Below are 26,616 nucleotides of genomic sequence, written 5' to 3' on the forward strand. Positions count from 1 at the left end.
TGCCATCGCCGGCGACTCACAGCAGCCCAGCTACAGGTTGAGCTGTTGTTCAGCATCTTAGCTGTAGAGGGCAGTGTCACTGGCCCTCATGTGTGGGATCTGAACCGGGGCCCTCTGGCGTCCCAAGCCAGCTCTTAACCAACACGCCACTCGGCCGGCCCTAGGACATAAATTTTGATAGTGGATACTGATTGCTTCCAAAACTGTAACTTTTGCCAGTACCTTTTCATAGTATTCACTGTTCTATGTAAGTGCCTAACACTCCTTACTTACACAGGCATTGTAAAGTTTGCCTTTTAGCTTCCAGACCATACTTTCTCCCTTGTTTAATTGGATAAACATTGTTTGTGTATGAATCCAAATCAGGGGGAAAAAAATTAGCCAGTGTGAAATATTTGGAAGTTTCTTCTCAGTTGGCCTTTTTCATTTTCCTGATTAGTTCGGAAAACTAATTAGTCAGTGTTAGCTCTGATTTCTGGCATTTTCAAGTTTTTTACTGAAATGTAACAAAAGAAGGAAAATGGGAGATTGTGGGTGGAAGTGGGTTGCCTTAAGAGACCCTTCCCTGAATCTTTACTTTGAAGCCATTTGTGACTAACTTGTTAAAAATGAAGAGAAAATATAGTACTAGAGTTTTCATTTGTCTTAAGATAGGTTGTGAGATTGTGTTGAATTAATATATTTTAAAATGGGTATCTTGTGAACAGATTTCCTTCAGGTACGTCAGGGTACACTTTATTAGTATCTTTTCAAATTTTTTAGCCTGCCAAGTTTTTGGTAATCATAGACTTGCTTTTTGTCTAGAATAAATATTGTCCTTTTCTGTACCATGTGGGTGTCTGGTCAGTCATCTAACTGGAGAGAATGGGAGGGTGTTCTAGAAGCTAAGTGGCAAACTGTCAGGAATCTTGGTTCCTCTTCCCAGCTTATATCACTGACTCTGAGTTCTCGAACAGGTTTTTTAAAAACATCTATGAGCTTTAATTTGTGTGCGTAATCATAAGTCATGTGTTCTGAGAGCTGTGAATAAAATTCAGAGTCCAAGATTTGAAGCTACTATTATCTTAGTCAGTTTCTAACTCTCTCCAAAATCTTTCTCCCCATTCTTATACCCCAAAGACCTTGAAAGTGCTTCTAGACATTTTCTTCTAAATACTAGCAACGTTCATTTAAGCATCACAGGTACAAGTAAAAACTGTTATAGTTTTTAAGGTGGAGAAAAAGTCAGCAGGGGAGAGAAAGCTGCATGTCTAATGTTACTCAGTGGAATTGGTCTTTTGACTTTCCTACAAATACAATTTTTGACTTTCCTACATTTACTGCTTTCGACCATATATAACTATGATAATAACTTTAGAGTTACCTCATCCATAGGTACAAATGGAAACAACTAAATTCTAGGACTCCCCTGCCTTATAAGTATACAGATCACTTTAAAAAATAAAGAATTCACTTCCGAGTATAAGATTATTCCAGTTATACCACTGACCATATATACTATTGAAGCTATGACATTAAATCTGAAATTTGAAAAATATGCTTGGTTACCTGGCAGGATGCCATCCTTATTGTTGATTTTTACGGTAATGGTTCCAAGTCTGAAAACCTTTCTTTATGTAGGACATTTCTAAGGCAACAAAGGATTTGTTCATGAAGTAAAGGCAGCAATTATTATTATGTTGAAAATAATGTAAGATTTGTACATTTTCTTTATTACTTGCTTTTCTTTTTCTTTTTTTGAAACTACTTTTGAATGCTATCGTATAGCCTGTCTATGACTTAAAAAATATTGAATAATATTGAGTATTTTTCCCCTATCCAGCATAATCAGTCTGAAAGATTCTTTTATTTCAACTTTTTAACAGATTACCAAAGCTTTACCTGTGTGAATTCTGTCTTAAATATATGAAAAGTAAAAATATTTTGTTAAGACACTCAAAGAAATGTGGATGGTTTCATCCTCCAGCAAATGAAATTTACCGAAGGAAAGACCTTTCAGTATTTGAGGTAAGCATGTGTAAATAAAAAATTCAGCTTTTGAAACCTTGTGCTTTTGATGGTTGACTATATATATACTGAGTTGTTTCAAGAAGGTGTAAAGTATATTCATTCAGTTTTAGCATTGAAATTCAGACTGCTCTTTAAAATACCTCCATGTTTTGGAATGTTGAACCATATTAAGCGACCATTTAGATTGATAATGAATTCCTATTTCATCATATTAACATTTCTGTCTTCCCCCCAATCCCTGTCTGCACCACATAGATTCACCAGTGAATTGATGATCTCCTCAGCTCTTTGTAAATTCTACTTTCTTTGGCAGGAGAAATTAGCTTTGTTCAGCAGCTCCAGCCGATGTCTGGCAGGTGCTCACTCTTCCAGGGAATTGAGCAGCTGCACATATCTCCTCAGTCACAACCACCTGTGTTTCCATCCATTTCTTGGCAGAGCTGATAATCCTTTTGGTGAGACCCCAGCAGATGTTAGGACTCCCCCGCTCCCCCTTCCTGGGTGGATGGCCACCCCTGGAGAACTCTGCTATTCACAGGACCCCGTGGTCATGTGTTTGCCATTGTGGGTTCTTAAAGACATTTTGAGTTCTCAGAGTTGATTTTGTAACTGAAGGTCTTTGCCTCGATATCGTTTCATTGTTTAATCATGTTCTGCTGTCAGTTTCAGGGACCCAGGTTCGCTGAGTCAGTTGTACCTTGAGGAGACCATGCCTTTCTTTCATGTTATTGCCTATTCACAAGGCTTCTTCGTTCTCTCCTTTGTTGCCCATCTTGGTTCATTATTTTGCATTCCTGGGTGCTCAGAACAAGCCTTCCATGTGCAGCAGACACATGATTTTCTTTCTCTGAAACACAGGTTTACTTTAGGATTCTCTTTTTCTGAATTGTTCAGATCGAAATTTATTATTCTGCCCCACATTTCTCTTTAGTTCTGGTTTACATGTCTTGCATTATATATATATATATATATATATAAAAATTTAAAATTAATTGTTAAAATTTTAAAGTCCCTCTTCCTGATTATATAAGGCTCTTTTGGCAAGCTTAAAGGAAGAAGGTTATTGTTACTGAGAAGATTGGATGATACGTTAGTTCTTACTAACGGGTAGGCTCAGGGTTCTCAACTTGGGCACTGTTCACATATCAAGTTGGATAATTCTTTGTCACAGGGGGCTGTCCTGTACATGGTAGGATATTTAGAGCATCCCTGGCCTCTGCCCACTTAAATACCAGTAATATCACCAGTCCCTCCAGTTGTAATAACAAAAATGTCTCCAGATGTAACCCATGTCCTTTGGCAGGTGAGGGAACTCACACCTAGTTATGACAGTGTGTTAGAGGGGAAGCCCAGTGCGGGTTGCTTGGCCTTCCTGTGGTCAGTCTTGGGATGCTACCCAGCCTGCCCGAACCAGTCGAGACAGCAGAGATATTCTCATTTGAGGCTTAATGAATGTCACGAGTTCAACTTTCTGATTGGCTCCTTCCTTGATGCCTTGGATCTTTCTTGGAACCAAAATAAAATGAAATCACTGTCTCATTTCCCAAAGGACATAACACATTGTTGGCTTTAAGTAATTGTTAAATAAATCAGCATGAATCTGTCTGTGGGGCTGAAAATCTCATAAATCCAGGCGAGCCTTCTCAAGGGTAAGAGACTCAGTCTTGTTAGGCTGGTAAGAACTGTCTGCTTTTTCAGGTCGGGTGCTTTCGGACCATACAGAGATGAGAGGGGGTGAAAATCAGAAGCAGATTTGTAAAATTGATTCAGTAAAAACGATAGAAGGAATTGGATTGGATAAGTGCCAAGGTCCCTATTCTAGAATCTGAACTAATACTTAGAGCACAGCATGTAGGAAACTTCTCTTAGCCGTTTCCTAAGTGTCTTATAAAATAAATGAAGAATAATCACAGGTTACTATGTTCATATTTTCTCTTTATCTGTTGCTCTTGAAAGCATGCCACATTAGACCTTTCACAACTGGGAAGAATTTCGCTTTGGCGTTGTCATCTCTATTTTTCTGGTTTATAGATACATCTTCGTCGTTTCCTTTTTGTAATGTACTACCATTTCCCAAAGGACCATACTCCCAAATACATAAAAACTTCCTTTAATTAAAGAGAGAATTGTATCCTCTGTGCCCGTTGCCCATACTTGATTATGTTGCTATGTGTGGGACCGAGGTTTCATCCAAGGGAAATAGTTATATGAAGTCTAAAAATAATTTGTGCAATATGAGAACCTGTATGGTCCACAGGAGACTCAAGAACAGTCAAGTTCATTGTTAAAGAGCTCTGGTTAGCAAATATCCATTTCGCCTAAGAAAAGTGCTGGGGAAATTCTTCATGAATCTGCTGTGATTTCTGTTTTCAACAAGTAACTACATTTGATCAAAGAAATTGGCATCTGTACTTAGCCTCCTGTCTATAACCATCAGTATCACAGCTTGATTCTTTTATTTTGAAGAGAAGTAGACTGTAATCATGGTACTTATTGTAGGTTGAAATTCATCTCACTTTCCCTGTAAGTGTTCCCAACATAGAAATTTTATCTTTTCCAATTATATTTAAAATGATGCTTGGGATAAAACCAAAATGGAAGCCTCTTTTGCTAATCCTCACTTCTGAGGAATCAGAATAATGCAGTTCATTTATTTTATTTTTATGTGAAGCCCTTCTGAAAACAACATAAAGTTTAATTTACTTGAACAGTATTTCGATCTGTTTACATGTCTTTAATTCAGGTTTACTTGGTTCAAACAGAGAGGACATACCTTATCATTTTTCACTCCTAATAAATTGCAAATAAAACCTCCCCCTTTGTTAGTGGTTTGGACTTTCTTCAGGTAACGTAAAGAGAAATTTAAGCTCTCTTACATTTACGCTTATTTAAGAGAAAAGGTAGAATTCTGATTTGCCAAGTGACGGCTATTTTCTGGTTAACTTTATGCTTAATTAATGGAGTGTTTTACTCTCTCAGTTTGGGATTTGGAAATAAAATTATATGCTTTCCAAATACCATATAAAGGAAACAATTTTATTTTGAGTGGTATTTTTATGTTAAATAATGTTGTCTGTTTCTCTTTGCTAGGTTGATGGGAATATGAGCAAAATTTATTGCCAAAACCTTTGCTTGTTAGCCAAGCTCTTCCTGGACCACAAAACGTTGTATTATGATGTCGAGCCATTCCTTTTTTATGTCCTTACAAAAAATGATGAAAAGGGCTGTCATCTGGTTGGATACTTCTCTAAGGTAAAACAAGAGCCAGTATGACCTTCATTTTCTTTTTCAGAATGTTTTTGATAGAGCCCAGTTCTTTGAACAGGGCTTTTTTATGATGATAATTTGAATAAGTGACACATGTTTCTGGAAAGCTCAAGTTCTTGTTCGGAGCTCATTAAAAAACAAACACAAAAACAAACAAACTCCGTGCCTAGGAAGTGTGTACAGGACCTCAGCACTGTTGGCTAGCTTGATTGTCAGCATCCCCATAATGTTGTAATTGCTGCCTTGCAGACCACCTAGCATCTTTGATTTTCTAAATGTTAAGCTTGTTTCCCTTTTCCCCCTCAGTGGTGTCAACATGAAGTTTTCAGCATAATGTAGCATTTAAGAGACAATTCTCATTTCTCCTCGTTGCATTCCCTCTGTGGTTATCAGTATCTCAGAGAATTGGAATGTTGGCCTTTGGACAGTCAAGCTGATATAATGACTGGCTTTACTCTTTCATCTCTTATTTGTGCTATTGTTTTAAGATCTGAAGCAGCCTCACCTTTAGAAGGCCTGAGTATCTCCAGCTGTTAGCATAGGGAAGCCCTTGCCGTTTTGTGTGGCTACAGTTTGTCTTTTTCACTGGTTTGGAGCGATTCTCTCACCTTCCCCTACTCAAAGGCTTCTGAGAAACAGTAACACATATACAATAAAGGAGAACTGAGTATGTATGTATTTACTGGGTAGTGACCTTAACTTTTCTTAGGCACCTAGGAAATAGATGAATGTGCCAGGATGGCAATTATGAGATTTCCAGGCAGAAAGTAAATGATCCAAACCCTGTATTTTATTTCTTTTACAATGCATTTTTCACCATAGGTGAAAAGTGATTTTCATGAATATACTCTTACATACTATAAGTGGAATGCTTTATAGAAATGTCATTTTCATGGAAGATCAAAAGATAGAATTTATATGAAGGCCCTTTACAAACTGCTGTTTTTCTAAATTTAAGAATCGACCCAAAGACCATGAACAATAATTTTAGTAAGTGACAGCACCCATGGGAAAGTGTCTCAGAGTTTTAATCCACATGTTTGGTAAAGCTTGAACATGAAAAAGAAGAAAATTAATTTGCACATTGCAGATTCAGAGGATGACAGAGCATCAACACAAAACAATAAATAGGAAATCTATGTAATTTATAAAACATCTTACCTTTTCTATAGGTGCGTAAAGATCTTTTTCTCCAAAGAGTTAAAAAGAATAGTGGTCACGATTGTCCTTCCTGTTAATATAATCACGTTTCTCTAAATGTGTGTGAGCTTCAGCAGAGATGCCTGCTGGTGCCTGATATCCCTTGCCTGCCTGTCCCCAAGTTGGCCTCTGAACCCATAGTTGACAGTCACTTGCGCTTTGAGTGTCTGCCCTTCTTCCTCACCGGGGGGGGGGGGGGTCCAAGTTTTACTCAGAACAAGCTAAATTTTTTCCCTTTTGTCACAATTTCTTTCATGGTAGGGCAGCCACTACTGTCATTTCTTACCATACTCAGAATACTAATATTCTATGGCAGTGTGGTGAAATAAAAATTAATCTAAAAAATAACCACGTTAAAAGACTAGCTGCAAATTAAACCATATTCTAATGTGTCAGTTGGAATGTGAAGGACTATATGGCTCTTTAGAATTTATACTTAAACCAAATTCTAGAGGTTATAGCCAGAGAATGGCCAAGGTGACCGTAACCGAGAAATATTCAGTGTAAAGTATCACATGCATATGACTCTCCAAGCACATAAAAGATGAGTCTAGACAGGAAAGAAAGAAGGGACAGTAATTTTATCCAAATTAGGATTTAGTTGTAGTAACATGTGTTAGGAGGGGATGAATAGGGAGATCACTGTTAGGTTGGATTTCAAAAAAATCTCCTAGCAATAAGTAGGAATAGATGGGGATGAAGAAAAGAATCACATCAAGGATGAGTCCCTTTAACCCAGGGTACACCTCTTTTTAGATGTAGTGACCCATTTGTCTAACTTTGCAAATAGGCTAATTATTGGAACCCTGCCATTCACTGATACACACATTCAGTTATGGACAGTCCTGCTTCCTAGGAAAACTGATACACATTATTTTGTCGTCCCCATTTCTTAGAGACTCCACAGACAGCTATAAACGTGCAAAAGTTGGAGGCACATCTTTTTCACAAAGAAATATTTACTTCTGCCCTGTAGGGTTTTTTCCACAACCATTTCCTGTGATCTTTCAAACAGGTTCATTAAAAATCTGGGTGTTCTGAAGTAATTCTTTGATGTGGTCAGTACCATTTGTGGTCAGTCTTATTCATGGTTTACATTTGGCCGGAGCACTCACAACCTCAAAAGCCTTTTCCAGATCTCTGTGTAGGCTTTGGCGGCTTCTGTGCACCCTGAATAAAATATTGCCGCTCTGATGCCACATCCCGTGAAAATTGCAAATTCTTCCTTAACTGTAAGAATTGTTTCTCATTCTTCCTCTTGGTTTCAGGCTGTTGGTAATATTTTGGCCTCACTTTTGTGTGGAGGCTTGGGGGTTTCTTGTTGCTGTTGTCTCTTTTGTTTTGTTTTGTATTCCTGGTTTGAAATGCAGATTAATTATTTCTCTAGCTTTTTACTTTGACTTTTTTTTTCTCATAGGAGAAACGTATTTGTGCCAGTCTACCCACACACATACTATTTTAGTTTCACTGGGGCATTCACTCAAAGGCAGAAGACAGATTGCTGTTGCGGAGTTGTAAGTTATTTAGCAAGGTAGCTGGCTAAGTCCTAACTTACCCCACTGGATGACTCTCTGGATGGTTATTTTATTTTATTTTTCTGTCTCCCAAGTAGTTTGAGCAAGAAAAGCATTTCTTCCATACTGTTTGTGTTCTGTTTCATTTGGCTCCTGTTTCCTTGGATCCTTTATTCATATTTGATGGTGCCGGCTCTCCAGAATAAAGACGTAATTGGGAGGCATGCCTGCAGTTGATGGCTTGTCATTAGCTAATGATGTGATTGATTCACAGTAGGATTATTCCGCCTGAACCTCACCTAACACGTTGGCTCACCTTAGTGGCCTGTTGTACCAGGACGGTGGCAGGTGCAGAGAATTACCCACTTCAGCAGAGCTCTGACACACTGGATCTGTTTCTCCTTCCCTCAGGAAAAGCTGTGCCAGCAGAAGTACAATGTCTCCTGCATAATGATCATGCCCCAGCACCAAAGGCAAGGATTCGGACGGTTTCTCATTGATTTCAGTAAGTGAAGCGCTTTATTTCCTTTCACGATCCAGCGAGTGGATGGCCTTCGAAGGAAAGAGGGACACATAAAACTTTATTTAACCACCTTGCTGTTTTTATCCATAGATACTGTGTTTTCTATTTATATTTACATAAGTTAGAAAATCTTTCTCAAGTGAAAAATTTACTGCTGCTCACTTATTGTACGCTAGGAAATTGAGACTAGATCTCTCGGCAGTGTCACGAGCTTACAGAGCCATTACCCTGAATGAACCGGCAGAATTGCATTCCATTCCATGGTGTTCATGCTCATTAGCACCAAAAGAGGCAATTATTCGTGATTAAAGCTGAAGAAAGTGTTATTTAAAAGGATTTTCAGCTTTTGAAAATTTTGCCTATAATCTCATACAGTACAGAGCAGGAAAGGAGTATTTCTCTTTAGAAAAGCAATTCTTTAGATAGTTTATCCTTTGAGCCTCTCTAGTAGAAATAGCTGTCTTGTTTTGTTAATATACCTTTTATATTATGGAAATTATTACCATGTTTGTATATAGAGGTTACCCAAGAAATATTTTTTGTACACACTTGTATCTTCTGAATCTCCTCAATTGGAATTGCAATAATGTATAAAAGTATGCACAGGGTAATGTAAGAAAAATGGTAATGTTTTTCTCCTTGTTCGTATTATATTGGATGTGATAAGGCTACACGTGGAGAATTGATTCAAAATATTCAGATAACATGAAGGCCGGGTGTCCCATGATACTAGTCATTTCTGACCACTGAAAAATCTGTCACTAGGAATTGTGTGTGTCTTAACCGGATTGTAGTTTGTCTGATTTAAACTGAAAGAAGGAAAATTTCAGAAATTGCATTATTTTCATAAGGTACGTCATATGCAAAACCACAGTATAAATGGGCTCAAGGAAAACCATGAAGAAATAAGTGGACTCTAAATCTGTATTATTAGATATTGAAATCTTAAAGTCTAGGTGGAATATAACCATATAGCAGTTTTGGATTGCTTTGTGTGATTTATTGACTTTGAAGGATATTCTTTTTTGAAGTTTTCTATTGGTTATTTTTATATTTTCAGATAACATTTCTAGTTATTTATTAATTCCCCTAGTTTTATCTATTCTTTCCTGATCTAGTGATCCCATGGAGGGCCATCTTACCAGGAGTTCACCATTTTTAGTTTACAGTCCTAGTTGTAATCAGTTTTAAGGGCAATAAATCCAGTCTTGTTCTGGAGTTTTATGTGGCCACCATTCATAAGTTGTTCATAAATATTATAATTTCTGGTATGCATAGCAGCCATTCAAGACTTAAACTTTTTTTTTTTATTTTTTTTATCGGGGAATTAGAGGATGGGAACAGACAAGTTGCTGTTCTTGTGTTCTTCAGTCTAGTTGTGGAGGACGTCATTTCACTGGCCCATGTTGGTATTGTGATCATTGTGCTCTTCCCGGATAAGGCCGATTGGTCGCTGGCCATTGGACGGCCGCTCACGGCGGCTCACAGCAGCTCACACTGGCTGCCGGCCACTCACAGTAGCTTATGGCAGCCCACTGCAGCAGGGGCTGCAGTCTACGCCATCGCCGGTAACTCACAGCAGCCCAGCTCCAGGTCGAGCTGTTGTTCATCATCTTAGCTATAGAGAGCAGCATCACTTGCCCATGTGGGATCCGAACCAGTGGCCCTGCTACTCAGAGCTCATGCTCCCAAGCCAACTCTTAACCAACGAGCCACTTGGCCGGCCCAAACTTAAACTTTTGATAGTATCTGCATGCCTACAGAAGGCAGCCAACTCCTTAGTTCAGTGTTCACAATCTTCTGACATCTAGTTCCGGCCTATCTTACAGACTTTTCCATCTGCTAATTTCTGTTTCCTCAAATATTCTGAAAATGTTCCCATACTTCCATTCGTTGTCTATGCGGTCCCTCTCCTGAAATAACCAGCCTCTGTCTTTTCAAAATCCTACTGATTGTGAAGAGCCAGCTCAAGAGCCTTTTTTTTTTTTTTTACCCCAACTCCTAGAGTTTCATCTCATTGCCTTCTTGGCTTCATATTTCTGGAGCATGGCACCCAGTTGTGGTAATTCCTAATTAGTTCATACTTCCAATTTACTGTAAACTCCTTGAATACCCTCTTTGTATTCAGCAGGACAGTGCACTCAATAATCTGCATCAGATGTATTTTTGTTGACTTGAATTGAATCTCCAAAGTGATATAGTCACTGCCTACAATAATTTTCTACCTACAATTAAAAAGACACTGGTACTTACTAGGTGAAAATGCAAGTCTCCAAATACAGTCGCATCATATTTGTACGGCATGATCTGGTGTTGAGGCCGTGTGCATGAGAGGACAACCCAGGAACAATGATGTTTGTTCCCTTGAAAGGCTAAATCTTTATTTCAACCATTTTTATGAAAACTGTATTAGAGCATGTCCTGTATTTTTAACTGTGAACTGTGGAACACAAGAGAACCTTTCTGGAGGGCTCAGGGCCCTCATGAAGAAGGCCATACCTTAGGGTTTGTCCAGGCAGCACAGGGATGAGGGGGTCACTGGACTTTCTCTCTCCTGTACCGTTGGCATTGCCCTGACACGTAGTGGGTTAAGAGTGTGGGGAGTGATCTAAATAAAGTTGAGAGGGGATTGGTGTTATTCCTTCAGAGAAGAGGAGACCAGAGGAAGAATTTTATAACATTCAAAGAAAATCAGAAGTGGTATAAAGCCAGTAGAAATTCAATTTAAAACCAGAAAAATATCTTGGCTACAAAGGTTTTAAAGAAGATGGAGTAGGCTGCTGAAAAAATTGGTAGCATGTCCTCTTTTGAAGTTACTTAAAATAATAATAGGTAAATATCTTTCTAGAACAATTTAGATCCGGTCTTTTGCCGGAGGAGGAGTTAAACCCCCATGATCTCTCATAATCCTTGTCAACCTCATAATTCTAAGAACTCAGAGAGCAAAACAGATAACCAGGATTACAGGTTTTCTAAAATCTGGTTTTTGGTTTTTTTTTAAGGGACCCTTTAATGGTTATATTTATTTTATTTCTACTTTGTACATGAGCCTGAGGGTCTTTTGGTCAGGGAATGTATTTTCAGTAATTCAATAAAAGTTGTAAGGCAGGAAAATCTTGATTTTGTCTGTAACAACTGCTAGTCGAGGAAGCAGAAACTGCTTACCCACCTGCACACTGGATCAGAAACATGAGTGGAGCGTAATGTGTTGTGTGTGTGTATAAAGCACTGTGAAACCGAGGCTTTGAACACTGTTCTCCAGGCCAGTCGAGAGAGGCGAATGGTCATCCACCAGACCAAATGCTACCCTGGGAATAAGTTGTCTCTCTCTTCCTAGGACAGCTTGTCTGGGATTTGTCAGAGCAGGGCTTCCCACGAGGTCATCTGCGGAGCTTAGCTGAAGTGACTAAAGGGCACCAGCCCCCAGCCTGCTCATAGAGCACTTCACTAGTTTTGTGACTTTTTGACCAAAACCAAAGTGGGTAGAGGAAGGCATTGACTGTCATGGACTGAAGCTGATGTCACATCTCTTTCTCCTGGAGTCTGAGATTCCCTATCTTCCTCAGTCAGAAGATGTTAAAGTCTTCCCCATTCCTTTTCTCATTCTCATTCTCTCTCTGTCCCTCCCTCTCTCCCTCCCTCCCTCTTTCCCACTTTCCCTCTCCCCCCCCCACCCCCCATTCTCTCCCCATCCCTACCAGACATCTCAGAACTTCAGAGAAGCCCTCTTCCCACAGAACTTCTGTGGTTTCTGCTTTGGAGGCTCCCAAAGCAAGCAAGTATCTGCTCTCTCTCCCAGGGTACTGCTGAGTACTGGGGTGTCAGATTGTCCCTGCCAGGCCATGGCCTGTCCCTGCTGCCAGAGCTGTCCAGCAGTGCTTTATCCAGCTCACTATTTTTTTCTTTAATTATGAAATAATTTCAGAGTTAGAAAAAAGTTAAAAAATACCAAGAATTCCCATATAGTCCCCACCCAGATTTCCCAGATGTTAACATTTTATCACATCTGCTTTTTGCTTTACTATTCTCAATCTCCCTCTCTTTCTCCCTATCCCCCTCTATCATTTTAGGGGAAAACAAACAAAACAAAAGTATGTATGTATATATATTTTTCTGAATCATTTAAGTATAAATTGCAGACCTGTTGCACCTTTAACCCTAAATATTTCAGTGTGTTTTTCTAAAACCAAAGATGCTCTCATACATAACCACAAATTATCAAAATCAAGAAATTAGTGTTGATTCATCACAATTACCTAATATTGTTCAAATTTCAAACTTGCCAGTTTTCAAGAATGCTGTTTCTAGGAAACAGAATATTCCCCAGACCAGGAGTGCATGGTGAATTTAGTTATTAATTATTAGAGTACTTGAGTAATCTGGAATAGCAAGTCAGTCCTTTTGTGGGGAGGGGAGGTTGTTTTTTGTTACCTTGACTTATTTTGTACAGTGTCCCTCAATTTGAGCTTGTCTGATGTTTCCTCATGATTAGATTCAAGTCATACATTTTGGGGTAAGAATACCACCAAAGTGACACTTAATAAGATCACGTGATAATTTATTTGTCTCATTACTGGCTTAAGGCGGTACCTACTAGGTTTCCTCGTTGTAAAATAACCTTTTTCTCTTTCTAATCAGGAAATATCTGGTAAAAAAACTTTGGGATTATCTAAATACCCTGTTTCTCATCCAGTTTTCACCTAACCCCCTTAAGCTTTTATTTATGATTCTTGTCTAAAATAGTTATCACTATGGTAGTTACCAAACGGTGATATTTCTAATTCCATTGTTTCTTCTACTTATTAGTTGACATTTACTTGTAAGGAAGAGCTTTCTTTATTAATTTTTTAATTCAATAATTCATTTATATAGTTATAGACTCATGGATTTTTACTTTATCCTATGGATTATAACATGTTGCCATTACTTATTTTAATGTTCAAGTTGTCCCGGATTTATTCAGTGGGAGCTGCTTCAAGCCAGCTCCGGTGTCCTTCTGTGTCCCCACCTTTGAACACGTCCTTCCTTTCTGATACAACATGATGTCCCAGATCCTTCTTGTTCTTTCTCTGATCTAAGCCTGGAATCACCCATTTCTCCTCGGGCCTTGGCTCTTATTATGGAAAACAATATAGAAGCCAATATCTGGGCACTTAGATGTACTTATTGCAACTGAGGTGTCAGCTGCTTCTGGGCCATCTTTGGGGACAAAACCAGGAAAGAATGAACATGTGTGTGTGTGTGTGTGTGTGTGTGTGTGTGTGTGTGTGTACATGTACACACACACACACACACACACACACACCTATCATGAGTTCATACTGTAACCTCCTAAGCCAAGTCAACACCACCAAACAGTTTCATTCTGTCCTTCTATGTTTCCATATTTGTAACTCCCTTCCCTGACAGTGAGAAACCTGACTTCCATTATCCACAATGTATTTACTTAATGTGCTCAACCCTACAATACACATTAAGTTGTTTCAGAATTGCCAACTCATACCACTGTGGAAAATCAACCTCCTAACTAAAGGTTAATATTTGTATACAGTTGGTCCCTGACTTAACAATGGTTCCTCTTATAAGTTGTTGACTTTATGGTTGTGTGAAAGCGATATGCTTGCAGTAGAAACCATAGTTTGAATGTTGATCTTATCCCAGGCTAGCAATAATACACTGTATGATCCCCTCTCATGAGGAGCAGCAGGGAGCTGCAGCTCCCGGTCAGGCACGTGATCATGAGGGTAAACAAACCATACTCCACTGTGCTCTGTTGACAGCATTTTTTGGGGGGGTCTTGTGTTCCGAGCATATGTAAGGTAGGCTAGATTAAGCTATGATGTTCAGCAAGTTAGGTGTATTAAATGCATTTTTGATTTACAATATTTTCAATTTATGAAGGGGTTTATTGGGATATAACCCCATCGTAAGTACAGGAGCATCTGTATAGTTCTTTTTTACTTTACCCTGAGTGCATTTAGTCAAAATACTGTATTCAAATGTTACGTGGGTTAGTTCTTTTGAATGTAACCACCCTTCAGTATAGCTATAGTATTCATTTGAAATACAGTTAGGCTTATTTGTTTCTGTTTGTTATCCACTTTAGTTTTTTCTCTGTCCTCATTGCCATTTTTTTTTTTAGAATATGAAACATTAATGTGAGTTTGAAAGTTGAAACTATATTAAAGGGTATACGCAGAGAAGTGTCACGCCCTCCCCATTCCTTCCCCCATTCTCATTCGCCAATCTCATTAGTTTCTAGTCTATGCTTCCTATGTATCTTTTTGTACAAATGAGACTACAGACATGTATTTTCTAATTTCTCTTCCTTTCTTATACAAAAGGGTAGCATACTATATATAGTCTTTTACATTTCATTTGTTTTCATTTAGCAATATATCTTAGAACTCACTCCAAATGACTTTATAGAGATCTTTTATTTTCTTCTACAGCTGCATAGTACTCCATTGTGTGATTTTCATAGTTTATTCACCTGTTCTCATAGGTATGGGCATATAGATTGTTTCCTATATTTTACACTTTTAATGGTGCTATAGTGAGTAGACTTGGACATATATTCACTTGTATATACTTACATAGCAGTTATCATCTCTCACATATACTTTCAGGTGTTTAGGACTCTGCTGGGCTGGGCAGCAGGTGAGCAGATAATGAATTGTCTTTTAATCAGGCCTACAGAGCCAGAAGCCTGCATGAGGAGCAGGATGCAAAACCTATCTTCCTCAGCTGACCCAGAACAAACCCAAGGAAAGGCAGCTGTAAGTTACGGAACACGTTGTGCCAGGTAGTGGCAAAAGAGGTTGGCATCGTCACCTACTTGAGTGTTTGTGTAAACACATTTATCTCATTCTAAGCTAGATAGTGGATGAAAATGAGAAAGATCACTTTATTAATTTTTGTACCTTTTTGTCCACCTTTTGTTGATTGGAGGACTCTAGTCTGTGCTCCGCTAAACACCATTGACAAAAAGAAGACATAGCTCTTGCTGTGTGGTCAAGCTCACTGACAAGTTGCTGGGCAGGATGTTTGCATAGTACACTGAGAGCTCCCAGGAAGTTGAAGTGAAGACATTCTAGGGTGAGGGAACCCGTATATTTATATGAAGAAACACGTTAGACGTTTGGGTAACTACAAAAGAAATCCCAGGTAGATCAAACACTTAGCTGGTTAACAAAACACACACACACACACACACACACACACACACACACACACACACANTTTTTTTTAAGGGACCCTTTAATGGTTATATTTATTTTATTTCTACTTTGTACATGAGCCTGAGGGTCTTTTGGTCAGGGAATGTATTTTCAGTAATTCAATAAAAGTTGTAAGGCAGGAAAATCTTGATTTTGTCTGTAACAACTGCTAGTCGAGGAAGCAGAAACTGCTTACCCACCTGCACACTGGATCAGAAACATGAGTGGAGCGTAATGTGTTGTGTGTGTGTATAAAGCACTGTGAAACCGAGGCTTTGAACACTGTTCTCCAGGCCAGTCGAGAGAGGCGAATGGTCATCCACCAGACCAAATGCTACCCTGGGAATAAGTTGTCTCTCTCTTCCTAGGACAGCTTGTCTGGGATTTGTCAGAGCAGGGCTTCCCACGAGGTCATCTGCGGAGCTTAGCTGAAGTGACTAAAGGGCACCAGCCCCCAGCCTGCTCATAGAGCACTTCACTAGTTTTGTGACTTTTTGACCAAAACCAAAGTGGGTAGAGGAAGGCATTGACTGTCATGGACTGAAGCTGATGTCACATCTCTTTCTCCTGGAGTCTGAGATTCCCTATCTTCCTCAGTCAGAAGATGTTAAAGTCTTCCCCATTCCTTTTCTCATTCTCATTCTCTCTCTGTCCCTCCCTCTCTCCCTCCCTCCCTCTTTCCCACTTTCCCTCTCCCCCCCCCACCCCCCATTCTCTCCCCATCCCTACCAGACATCTCAGAACTTCAGAGAAGCCCTCTTCCCACAGAACTTCTGTGGTTTCTGCTTTGGAGGCTCCCAAAGCAAGCAAGTATCTGCTCTCTCTCCCAGGGTACTGCTGAGTACTGGGGTGTCAGATTGTCCCTGCCAGGCCATGGCCTGTCCCTGCTGCCAGAGCTGTCCAGCAGTGCTTTATCCAGCTCACTATTTTTTTCTTTAATTATGAAATAATTTCAGAGTTAGAAAAAAGTTAAAAAATACCAAGAATTCCCATATAGTCCCCACCCAGATTTCCCAGATGTTAACATTTTATCACATCTGCTTTTTGCTTTACTATTCTCAATCTCCCTCTCTTTCTCCCTATCCCCCTCTATCATTTTAGGGGAAAACAAACAAAACAAAAGTATGTATGTATATATATTTTTCTGAATCATTTAAGTATAAATTGCAGACCTGTTGCACCTTTAACCCTAAATATTTCAGTGTGTTTTTCTAAAACCAAAGATGCTCTCATACATAACCACAAATTATCAAAATCAAGAAATTAGTGTTGATTCATCACAATTACCTAATATTGTTCAAATTTCAAACTTGCCAGTTTTCAAGAATGCTGTTTCTAGGAAACAGAATATTCCCCAGACCAGGAGTGCATGGTGAATTTAGTTATTAATTATTAGAGTACTTGAGTAATCTGGAATAGCAAGTCAGTCCTTTTGTGGGGAGGGGAGGTTGTTTTTTGTTACCTTGACTTATTTTGTACAGTGTCCCTCAATTTGAGCTTGTCTGATGTTTCCTCATGATTAGATTCAAGTCATACATTTTGGGGTAAGAATACCACCAAAGTGACACTTAATAAGATCACGTGATAATTTATTTGTCTCATTACTGGCTTAAGGCGGTACCTACTAGGTTTCCTCGTTGTAAAATAACCTTTTTCTCTTTCTAATCAGGAAATATCTGGTAAAAAAACTTTGGGATTATCTAAATACCCTGTTTCTCATCCAGTTTTCACCTAACCCCCTTAAGCTTTTATTTATGATTCTTGTCTAAAATAGTTATCACTATGGTAGTTACCAAACGGTGATATTTCTAATTCCATTGTTTCTTCTACTTATTAGTTGACATTTACTTGTAAGGAAGAGCTTTCTTTATTAATTTTTTAATTCAATAATTCATTTATATAGTTATAGACTCATGGATTTTTACTTTATCCTATGGATTATAACATGTTGCCATTACTTATTTTAATGTTCAAGTTGTCCCGGATTTATTCAGTGGGAGCTGCTTCAAGCCAGCTCCGGTGTCCTTCTGTGTCCCCACCTTTGAACACGTCCTTCCTTTCTGATACAACATGATGTCCCAGATCCTTCTTGTTCTTTCTCTGATCTAAGCCTGGAATCACCCATTTCTCCTCGGGCCTTGGCTCTTATTATGGAAAACAATATAGAAGCCAATATCTGGGCACTTAGATGTACTTATTGCAACTGAGGTGTCAGCTGCTTCTGGGCCATCTTTGGGGACAAAACCAGGAAAGAATGAATGTGTGTGTGTGTGTGTGTGTGTGTGTGTGTGTGTGTGTGTGTACATGTACACACACACACACACACACACACACCCCTATCATGAGTTCATACTGTAACCTCCTAAGCCAAGTCAACACCACCAAACAGTTTCATTCTGTCCTTCTATGTTTCCATATTTGTAACTCCCTTCCCTGACAGTGAGAAACCTGACTTCCATTATCCACAATGTATTTACTTAATGTGCTCAACCCTACAATACACATTAAGTTGTTTCAGAATTGCCAACTCATACCACTGTGGAAAATCAACCTCCTAACTAAAGGTTAATATTTGTATACAGTTGGTCCCTGACTTAACAATGGTTCCTCTTATAAGTTGTTGACTTTATGGTTGTGTGAAAGCGATATGCTTGCAGTAGAAACCATAGTTTGAATGTTGATCTTATCCCAGGCTAGCAATAATACACTGTATGATCCCCTCTCATGAGGAGCAGCAGGGAGCTGCAGCTCCCGGTCAGGCACGTGATCATGAGGGTAAACAAACCATACTCCACTGTGCTCTGTTGACAGCATTTTTTGGGGGGGTCTTGTGTTCCGAGCATATGTAAGGTAGGCTAGATTAAGCTATGATGTTCAGCAAGTTAGGTGTATTAAATGCATTTTTGATTTACAATATTTTCAATTTATGAAGGGGTTTATTGGGATATAACCCCATCGTAAGTACAGGAGCATCTGTATAGTTCTTTTTTACTTTACCCTGAGTGCATTTAGTCAAAATACTGTATTCAAATGTTACGTGGGTTAGTTCTTTTGAATGTAACCACCCTTCAGTATAGCTATAGTATTCATTTGAAATACAGTTAGGCTTATTTGTTTCTGTTTGTTATCCACTTTAGTTTTTTCTCTGTCCTCATTGCCATTTTTTTTTTTAGAATATGAAACATTAATGTGAGTTTGAAAGTTGAAACTATATTAAAGGGTATACGCAGAGAAGTGTCACGCCCTCCCCATTCCTTCCCCCATTCTCATTCGCCAATCTCATTAGTTTCTAGTCTATGCTTCCTATGTATCTTTTTGTACAAATGAGACTACAGACATGTATTTTCTAATTTCTCTTCCTTTCTTATACAAAAGGGTAGCATACTATATATAGTCTTTTACATTTCATTTGTTTTCATTTAGCAATATATCTTAGAACTCACTCCAAATGACTTTATAGAGATCTTTTATTTTCTTCTACAGCTGCATAGTACTCCATTGTGTGATTTTCATAGTTTATTCACCTGTTCTCATAGGTATGGGCATATAGATTGTTTCCTATATTTTACACTTTTAATGGTGCTATAGTGAGTAGACTTGGACATATATTCACTTGTATATACTTACATAGCAGTTATCATCTCTCACATATACTTTCAGGTGTTTAGGACTCTGCTGGGCTGGGCAGCAGGTGAGCAGATAATGAATTGTCTTTTAATCAGGCCTACAGAGCCAGAAGCCTGCATGAGGAGCAGGATGCAAAACCTATCTTCCTCAGCTGACCCAGAACAAACCCAAGGAAAGGCAGCTGTAAGTTACGGAACACGTTGTGCCAGGTAGTGGCAAAAGAGGTTGGCATCGTCACCTACTTGAGTGTTTGTGTAAACACATTTATCTCATTCTAAGCTAGATAGTGGATGAAAATGAGAAAGATCACTTTATTAATTTTTGTACCTTTTTGTCCACCTTTTGTTGATTGGAGGACTCTAGTCTGTGCTCCGCTAAACACCATTGACAAAAAGAAGACATAGCTCTTGCTGTGTGGTCAAGCTCACTGACAAGTTGCTGGGCAGGATGTTTGCATAGTACACTGAGAGCTCCCAGGAAGTTGAAGTGAAGACATTCTAGGGTGAGGGAACCCGTATATTTATATGAAGAAACACGTTAGACGTTTGGGTAACTACAAAAGAAATCCCAGGTAGATCAAACACTTAGCTGGTTAACAAAACACACACACACACACACACACACACACACACACACACACACACACATATTTAAAAAGTAGAAGAAAGGACATATAATTATTTATCTGATCTTTGGATGATCAAGGTCATCCTAAGCATTAAAGCAATGAAAGAAATCACAAAAGAATATACAGATAAACTTGACTATATAAAAATGTAAGACTTCTACATAGTAAAAAGTATTAATATTTAAAAGCAAACATAATGGGAAAGGTGTTTGCAACAAATATGTCAGGCAAAGGGTTCACATCTGCAGTATTGAAACAAATAGAAAAGAAAAGGTTTGGTGGTGTTAAAACATAAACCCTAATAAAAGAATGAGCAGAGGGCATGAATGCAGAATATGCAGAAAATTATTGCTGGCAGTAGCTCTGCTGACATTTTCTGAGTGCCTGACATGTGCCAGTCACTTTGCTAAGATCCTGACTCTCCTTTTAACCTTATTCACTCTGTGGGAGAGGACACTGGAGCCCAGTTACATAAATGATAAGTGGCATAGCTGCAACTCGAGTCCAAGCACTTAGACTCTTAGCCACACACAACACGCCAAAGTCTGTCAAGTACAAATGGCTAATTAAAATGTAAAAAATAAAATTGTTGGTGATTTGAAAATGCAAATTCAAATAACTGCAAGATTAAAATTTTATGCCTACCAAATTAGCAAAAACTTTAAAATTTACCCAAGTCTCACTAAGTTGACATAGATGGGCATAGTTACACAGGAGAAAGAATAAATTGGTAGACATTTTCTAGAATTTCGGCAGTATGTGTCAAAAACTCCTAACACTTATTTTTGGAAGGAATTCATTCTAAGGAAATTAACATACTTTAATCAATATGCATTGATTTCATACTTAATATTCTTATTTTTCTAAATAGTGGACTTCCTTTCTCCCTTTATCCCCTCCCCCAACCTAGCAATATAAACTCATAGGAGAGAGTTAGAAAAACATAGACACAATACCAAGAGAAAATGAAATCTCCCGCAGCCGTCAATCAAAGAGTTAACGTTTCATCCTTCAATGTCGTTATTTACATAGGGAAAAAAACTGAGACAGCCTCAGTATTCAAAGGTAAGAGAGAACCACTCTTCTGAGAAAATTGTGGTATCTCCATATAATGGAATATTATTAGCCATTAAGAATTATGTTCTGAAGAATTTTTAATAAAATAGGAAAATGCTTATGATAAATAAGTGGCTTTCGAAATTGTACGTATAATATGCTCTCAGTTATGTAAAAAGTATATGCAAAGAAAGGAAGGAAATTCATTTCCAAATTATTTCTAGAGTTAGAATTACAGGCAGTTTTTATTTTCTTCTTATTCATACTTTTTGTCATAACCATAAAGAAATTTAATTTAAGAAGCAAAAGCTGATGAAGGCCTGACCGAGGGCGGTGGCTGTGAGAATGCATGGCGATGAGTTCTGCAGCAGGAGAACTAACTGGGCCTGTTCGTCGTGTGCTCAGTAGATACCAGTTGAATGAATGAATGAACTGAGCTCAGAAGGGTGGTGAGTGCAGCTTTGGCCATGTCGCCTTCCCTGTGGTCCTGGACACCCCCAGGCAGCTTTCCAGGAATGGAGTTCAGAGCTCAGCAGGGTCTGAGCGAGAGGGAGCTGCTGGGAGCCATGGGCATGCAGTGGCGCTTGAAGCTAAGGTGAATGAAGACAACCCAGGGAGGGTGTAGGGAAACCGGGCTGAGGATGGAGTGCTTAGCATCCCAACATTTAAGGGTGTAATAGAGGATGAGGAAGTCATCAGGGAAATTGGGAAGGGTCCAGAAGTAGGAAGAGAATCAGGAGAGAATTGTGTCAGGGAAGCCAAGAGAGGTCAGCATTTCAACAACAACAACAGTCGTAATCCTAGCTGACATCGCTAGAGCACTTGCTGTGTGTCAGGCACTGTCACCTAATTACACAAAGTAACTCACTTGCTCCTCACAAAGACCCCTGGAGGTCAGTTACTGTTATCATCTCACTTTGGGGGCACAGAGACAGTAAGAAACTTGTCTTCTGTCACCCCGCAGCCAGTGTTCAGCACCTCAGAGAGGAAGGTTTAGATACGATGTAAGAAGTACATTGTGGAAGAACTATGGTTTAGGTGGAATTTAAAGAATTGGATTAAAAAAACTCCACCATCAAGGTCTGGCTTGTGTTTTGTTTTTAAGGTAGAGAAAGATTAAGGAGAAAACAAAAAGTGATATCCACATGTGTTGTTTATTACAAATTCAGAAAAGGCATTTGATGAAATTCAGCATTCTTTCCTAATTTAAAATAATCAAACATACTAAATTTATAAAAATTCTAAATCTTATATTAACTTTTTCTCTTTTTTTTTTTCAGCTTAGGTTTCATCTGGGGGAGCTATAAAGGGTTGATGATACTTGGGTCCAAAGTCTACAAACTTATATCTATAGTTTTTTGAAACTAATATACAAATGACAAGTGTCAGTTATGTAAAAATATTAGTTAACTGTACATTCAGGCATTTTTAAAATTAGTGCCTATTAATTGTAAACTAATTACAAAAGTTTGTAAGCAGCTTTCTTTGTTTTTTAATTTTTTAAAAAATTTTCAATTACAGTTGACATTCAGTTAATTTCAAATGTATGGCATATTGCTTACATAGACATGTATGACTTATAAAGTAATCTCCCCAATAAGTCTTGCACCCACCTGACATCATACATAGTTATTACAGTATTATTAACTATATTCCCTATGCTATACTTTACATCCCCGTGACTATTATCTAACTGCCAATTTGTACTTAATCCCGCTACCTTTTTCACCCAGCCCCCCAACTTTCTTCTCATCTGGCAACTATCAATTTGTTCTCTGTATCTATGGGTCTGTTTCTGTTTTGTTTGTCAGTGTACTTTGTTTTTTAGATTCCACACATAAATGAGATCATAGGGTATTTGTCTTTCTCTGTTTGACTTATTCCACTCAGCATAATACCCTTTAGGTCCATCCATGTTGTCAAAATGGTAAGATTTCTTTTTCATGGCCGAGTAATGTTCCATTGTATATATGTACCACATCTTCTTTATCCATTCATGTTTTGATTGGGTCATCTAATCCATTTATATTTAAAATTGTTGACAAGTATGTAGCTATTGCCATTTTATTGTTTCCTGGTTATTTTTGTAGTTCTCTCTTTCTTATTCTCTTGCTCTCTTGTATGTTGATGACTTTCTATAGTGTTGTGTTTGGATTCCTTTCCCTTTATTTCTTATACATCTCTTGTAGATTTTTGGTTTGTGGTGACATGTGCTTTATATAGATCAAGCTATGTTTATAGCAGTCTATTTTAAGTTGATAGTCGCTTAAGTTAGAACACATTCTAAAATCACTACGATTTTTACTCACCAACTCCATGTTTATGTTTTTGTCATTGTTTTTTACTTCTTGTGTATGTGTGTTTGTGTGTATCCCTTAATTTACTGTCATAATTACACATGATCTTCCTAATTTTGCCTTTTAACCTTTATACTAGCTTTAGTATTAGCTGATCCACTGCTTTTATTATGTGTTTGCCTTTGTCAGTGAGAATTATTTTTCTTTGCAATATATTTTTTTTTAAGATTTTTATTGGGGAATTGGGGGATGGGAACAGTGCTGGGGAATTGGGGGATGGGGAACAGACAAGTTGCTGTATTTTTGTTCTGCAGTCTAGTTGCTTCACTGGCCCAAATTGGCACCATCATTGCGCTCTTCCCGGGCGAGGCAGATCAGTCGCCGGATGGCCACTCACAGCGGCTGCTGGCCGCTCATGCTGGCTGCTCATGCTGGCTGCTGGCTACACACGGTAGCCCATGGCAACCCACTGCCACAGGGGCTGCAGCCTCCGCCGTCGCCGGCAACTCACGGCAGCCCAGCTCCAGGTGGAGCTGTTGTTCAGCATCTTAGCTGTAGAGGGCAGTGTCACTGGCCCTGATATGTGGGATCCGAACCGGGGCCCTCTGGTGTCCCAAGCCAGCTCTTACCCAACGTGCCACTCAGCCAGCCCTGCAATATTTTCTTATTTATATTTTTTATTTTTGCCCCTTCTTCTTAAAGAAGTCCCTTTAATATTTCTTGTAATACTGGTTTGATGGTGATCAACTCCTTCAGCTTTTTCTTGTCTGAGAAACTCTTTATCTCTCCCTTGATTCTAAATGATAGCCTTGCTGGGTAGAGTAATCTTGGTTGTAGGTTCTTACTTTTCATCATTTTGAATGTTTCTGCCAATCCCTTCTGGCCTGCAAAGTTTCTGTTCAGGAAGTAGTGGACAGTCTTAAGGGAGCTCCCTTGTAGGTAACTAACTGTTTTTCTCTTGCTGATTTTAAGATTCTCTCTTTGTCTTTAACCTTTGGCATTTTAATTATGATGTGTCTTGGTGTGGGCCTCTTTGAGTTCATCTTGTTTGGTACTGTCTGCTCTTTCTGGGCTTGTATGTTTATTTTCTTCACTAGGTTAGGGAAGTTTTCAGTTTTTATTTCTTCAAATAGGTTTTCAGTCCCTTGCTCTCTCTCTTCTCCTTCTGGTACCCCTATGATCTGAATGTTGTTATGTTTGATGTCGTCCCAGAGGTTCCTTAAACTATCCTTTTTTTTTTAATTCTTTTTTCTTTTTGCTGTTCTGATTGGGTGTTTTCTGGTACCTTGTCTTCCAAATCTCTGATTTGCTCCTCTGCTTCATCTAGTTTGATATTGATTCCATCTAAAGTATTCTCCATTTCAGTTATTCTATTCTTCATTTCTGACTGGTTCTTTTTAAAACAGCTTTAGTTCTTGGCTTTTTTTTTCTCAATACTAAAATATTGTGCAGTGTCTCAGGGTTATCCTTCATGGAACAGAACTGTAATTATAGGAAGTTGGAGTGATTGAATGAATTAGGCACTCACTTCAGGAAATTCCCTTTGCAGACATCTTCTGTGATCTTATATGTTGAGGCATTTCACCTTGGCTTTCATGAATTCTGTATATTTAAAAACTGAGTGTTACTAGTGTGTGCTGCTAGGAGATGGGTGCAGATGAGCCAGTTTTGTGCCTGCCAGTTATGAACTGGTCATGTCATAAGTGTGGTTAGCAGTGCCCTTCCATTTAATCTGTCTTTTAAAAACTGACTCACATACTTGCACCTGGATTTAAGAAAAATAAGAAATACAGTAAACTTAAGGAAAGATGCTTCTGGATACAATTTAATGTCTTAGTTCCTTTTTCACTGAGAATTAACTGGTGTAACTTTGCATGCTTTCATTCTTCCCTTCTTTTGGTTCTAATGATGCATTGAATGGCTTTCCTTTAGCCTCTTTATAGCTCTTGGCTGATTTCTTGAGGAAGCACCACTTAGGAAGAGAAAGCATCTTTTCTCTGCTTTCCTGCTCCCTACTTCTCTGTCCTCTTAGGTCCATCAAGCAGAATTAGACAGAAAGCCACATACTTCATCTCTCCCTAGAAGGGTATGATGTTGAGAGGCTAATCGTGCCCACTCTTTCAAAGAGAATGCTGCTTCTCCCCGTGTCTTAGATGCCAGCTACTGGCTAAAATGATGATATCTATGATATCTAAATACGTGTACATACTTCACAGTAGGTCAGGTTGCCAGCTAGCAACTTCCAGTTTTAATAGTCACCTTTCAATAGACTACTTGAAAAGAGCTTCCACTTTACAGACTTTTCAAAACACTATTTAAGTAGAACTTACAAATATTTTTAAGCAGAGATTTGGAGTGGTTTTATCCTACATGAAAATTGTTTTTGTTTTTGTTTCTTTAAATAAATTTCTAATACTGATTAGCCTAGCTGCTGTAGAAAGTAGGAGTTTTAATTTAAGAATTGGGTGGGTTGGGTTCCATCCAGTAAGCCATGTTTTTCCTGACTGTTGGAAAACGCTCGGAACCAAGACTATGAGGAGTCATAGCTCCTCTCAGAAGGCAAGTTGAGTATATTATTAAGGTAAGCAGATTCTCCCGAGGAGCTGGGTCCCAGGTGAGAACCCCCACTTCTCTAGCAAGGGTCTCTGGACATCTCTGCCCTCTTGTGGCTGACTTAGGGCTGCACTTCCTGATGAGTGACTTGAGAGTGGGTACAGGTGGGCAGAGACAGCACTCCTTCAACCCAGGGTGGCCAGAACTCTGGTGCCTGGCATCCTGAGCAGCCTTATCCTCTCACTCCAGCAAGACATGTGAATTCTGTCTTATCCGTGATGGGTCAGAAGTCATGAAGCACGCACGTGGGACATACACTCTGTCTTGTGTGGGCTGCAGGATAAACATTTCCCCCACTTAAGAGCCCCATAAGCCAGGCATCGAAGGTGGGCTTTGAGGGCTGGTGACAGTGTCTCTTAGGGACATTGCTGTCTGACTAAAACACTCTGAGTCCCCGTGAAGAGGTAAACAAATTGAAGGAGCTGTAAATTTAACATGTGGTATTTACCTACTTACGCAATTTTTTTTTTTAAAGATTTTTATTGGGGAATTGGGGGGATGGGAACAGTGCTGGGGAACTGGGTGAAGGGGAACATACAAGTTGCTGTCATTTTTGTTCTTCAATTTAGTTGTGGAGGATGTTGCTTCACTGGCCCAAGTTGGCACCGTCATTGCGCTCTTCCCGGGCGAGGCAGATCAGTCGCCGGCTTCTGGACGGCCG

At 38.9% G+C, this 26,616-nt stretch overlaps 1 protein-coding gene across 5 annotated transcripts in view; it reads left to right on the top strand.

Annotated features, from left to right (window-relative positions):
- Positions 1–26,616, top strand: part of KAT6B (lysine acetyltransferase 6B) — a 190,097-nt gene that overhangs the window by 136,215 nt on the left and 27,266 nt on the right. For all 5 annotated transcript variants that reach the window (XM_019626100.1, XM_019626090.1, XM_019626081.1 and 2 more), the window contains exons 11-13: positions 1,866–2,007; positions 5,101–5,262; positions 8,403–8,496. In XM_019626100.1, the coding sequence (XP_019481645.1) occupies positions 1,866–2,007; positions 5,101–5,262; positions 8,403–8,496 (398 nt within the window). The remainder of the gene's footprint in view (positions 1–1,865; positions 2,008–5,100; positions 5,263–8,402; positions 8,497–26,616) is intronic.

The sequence above is a fragment of the Hipposideros armiger genome, unplaced genomic scaffold (assembly GCF_001890085.2).
Source record: "Hipposideros armiger isolate ML-2016 unplaced genomic scaffold, ASM189008v1 scaffold_15, whole genome shotgun sequence".
In the NCBI taxonomy this organism is placed as follows: domain Eukaryota; kingdom Metazoa; phylum Chordata; class Mammalia; order Chiroptera; family Hipposideridae; genus Hipposideros; species Hipposideros armiger.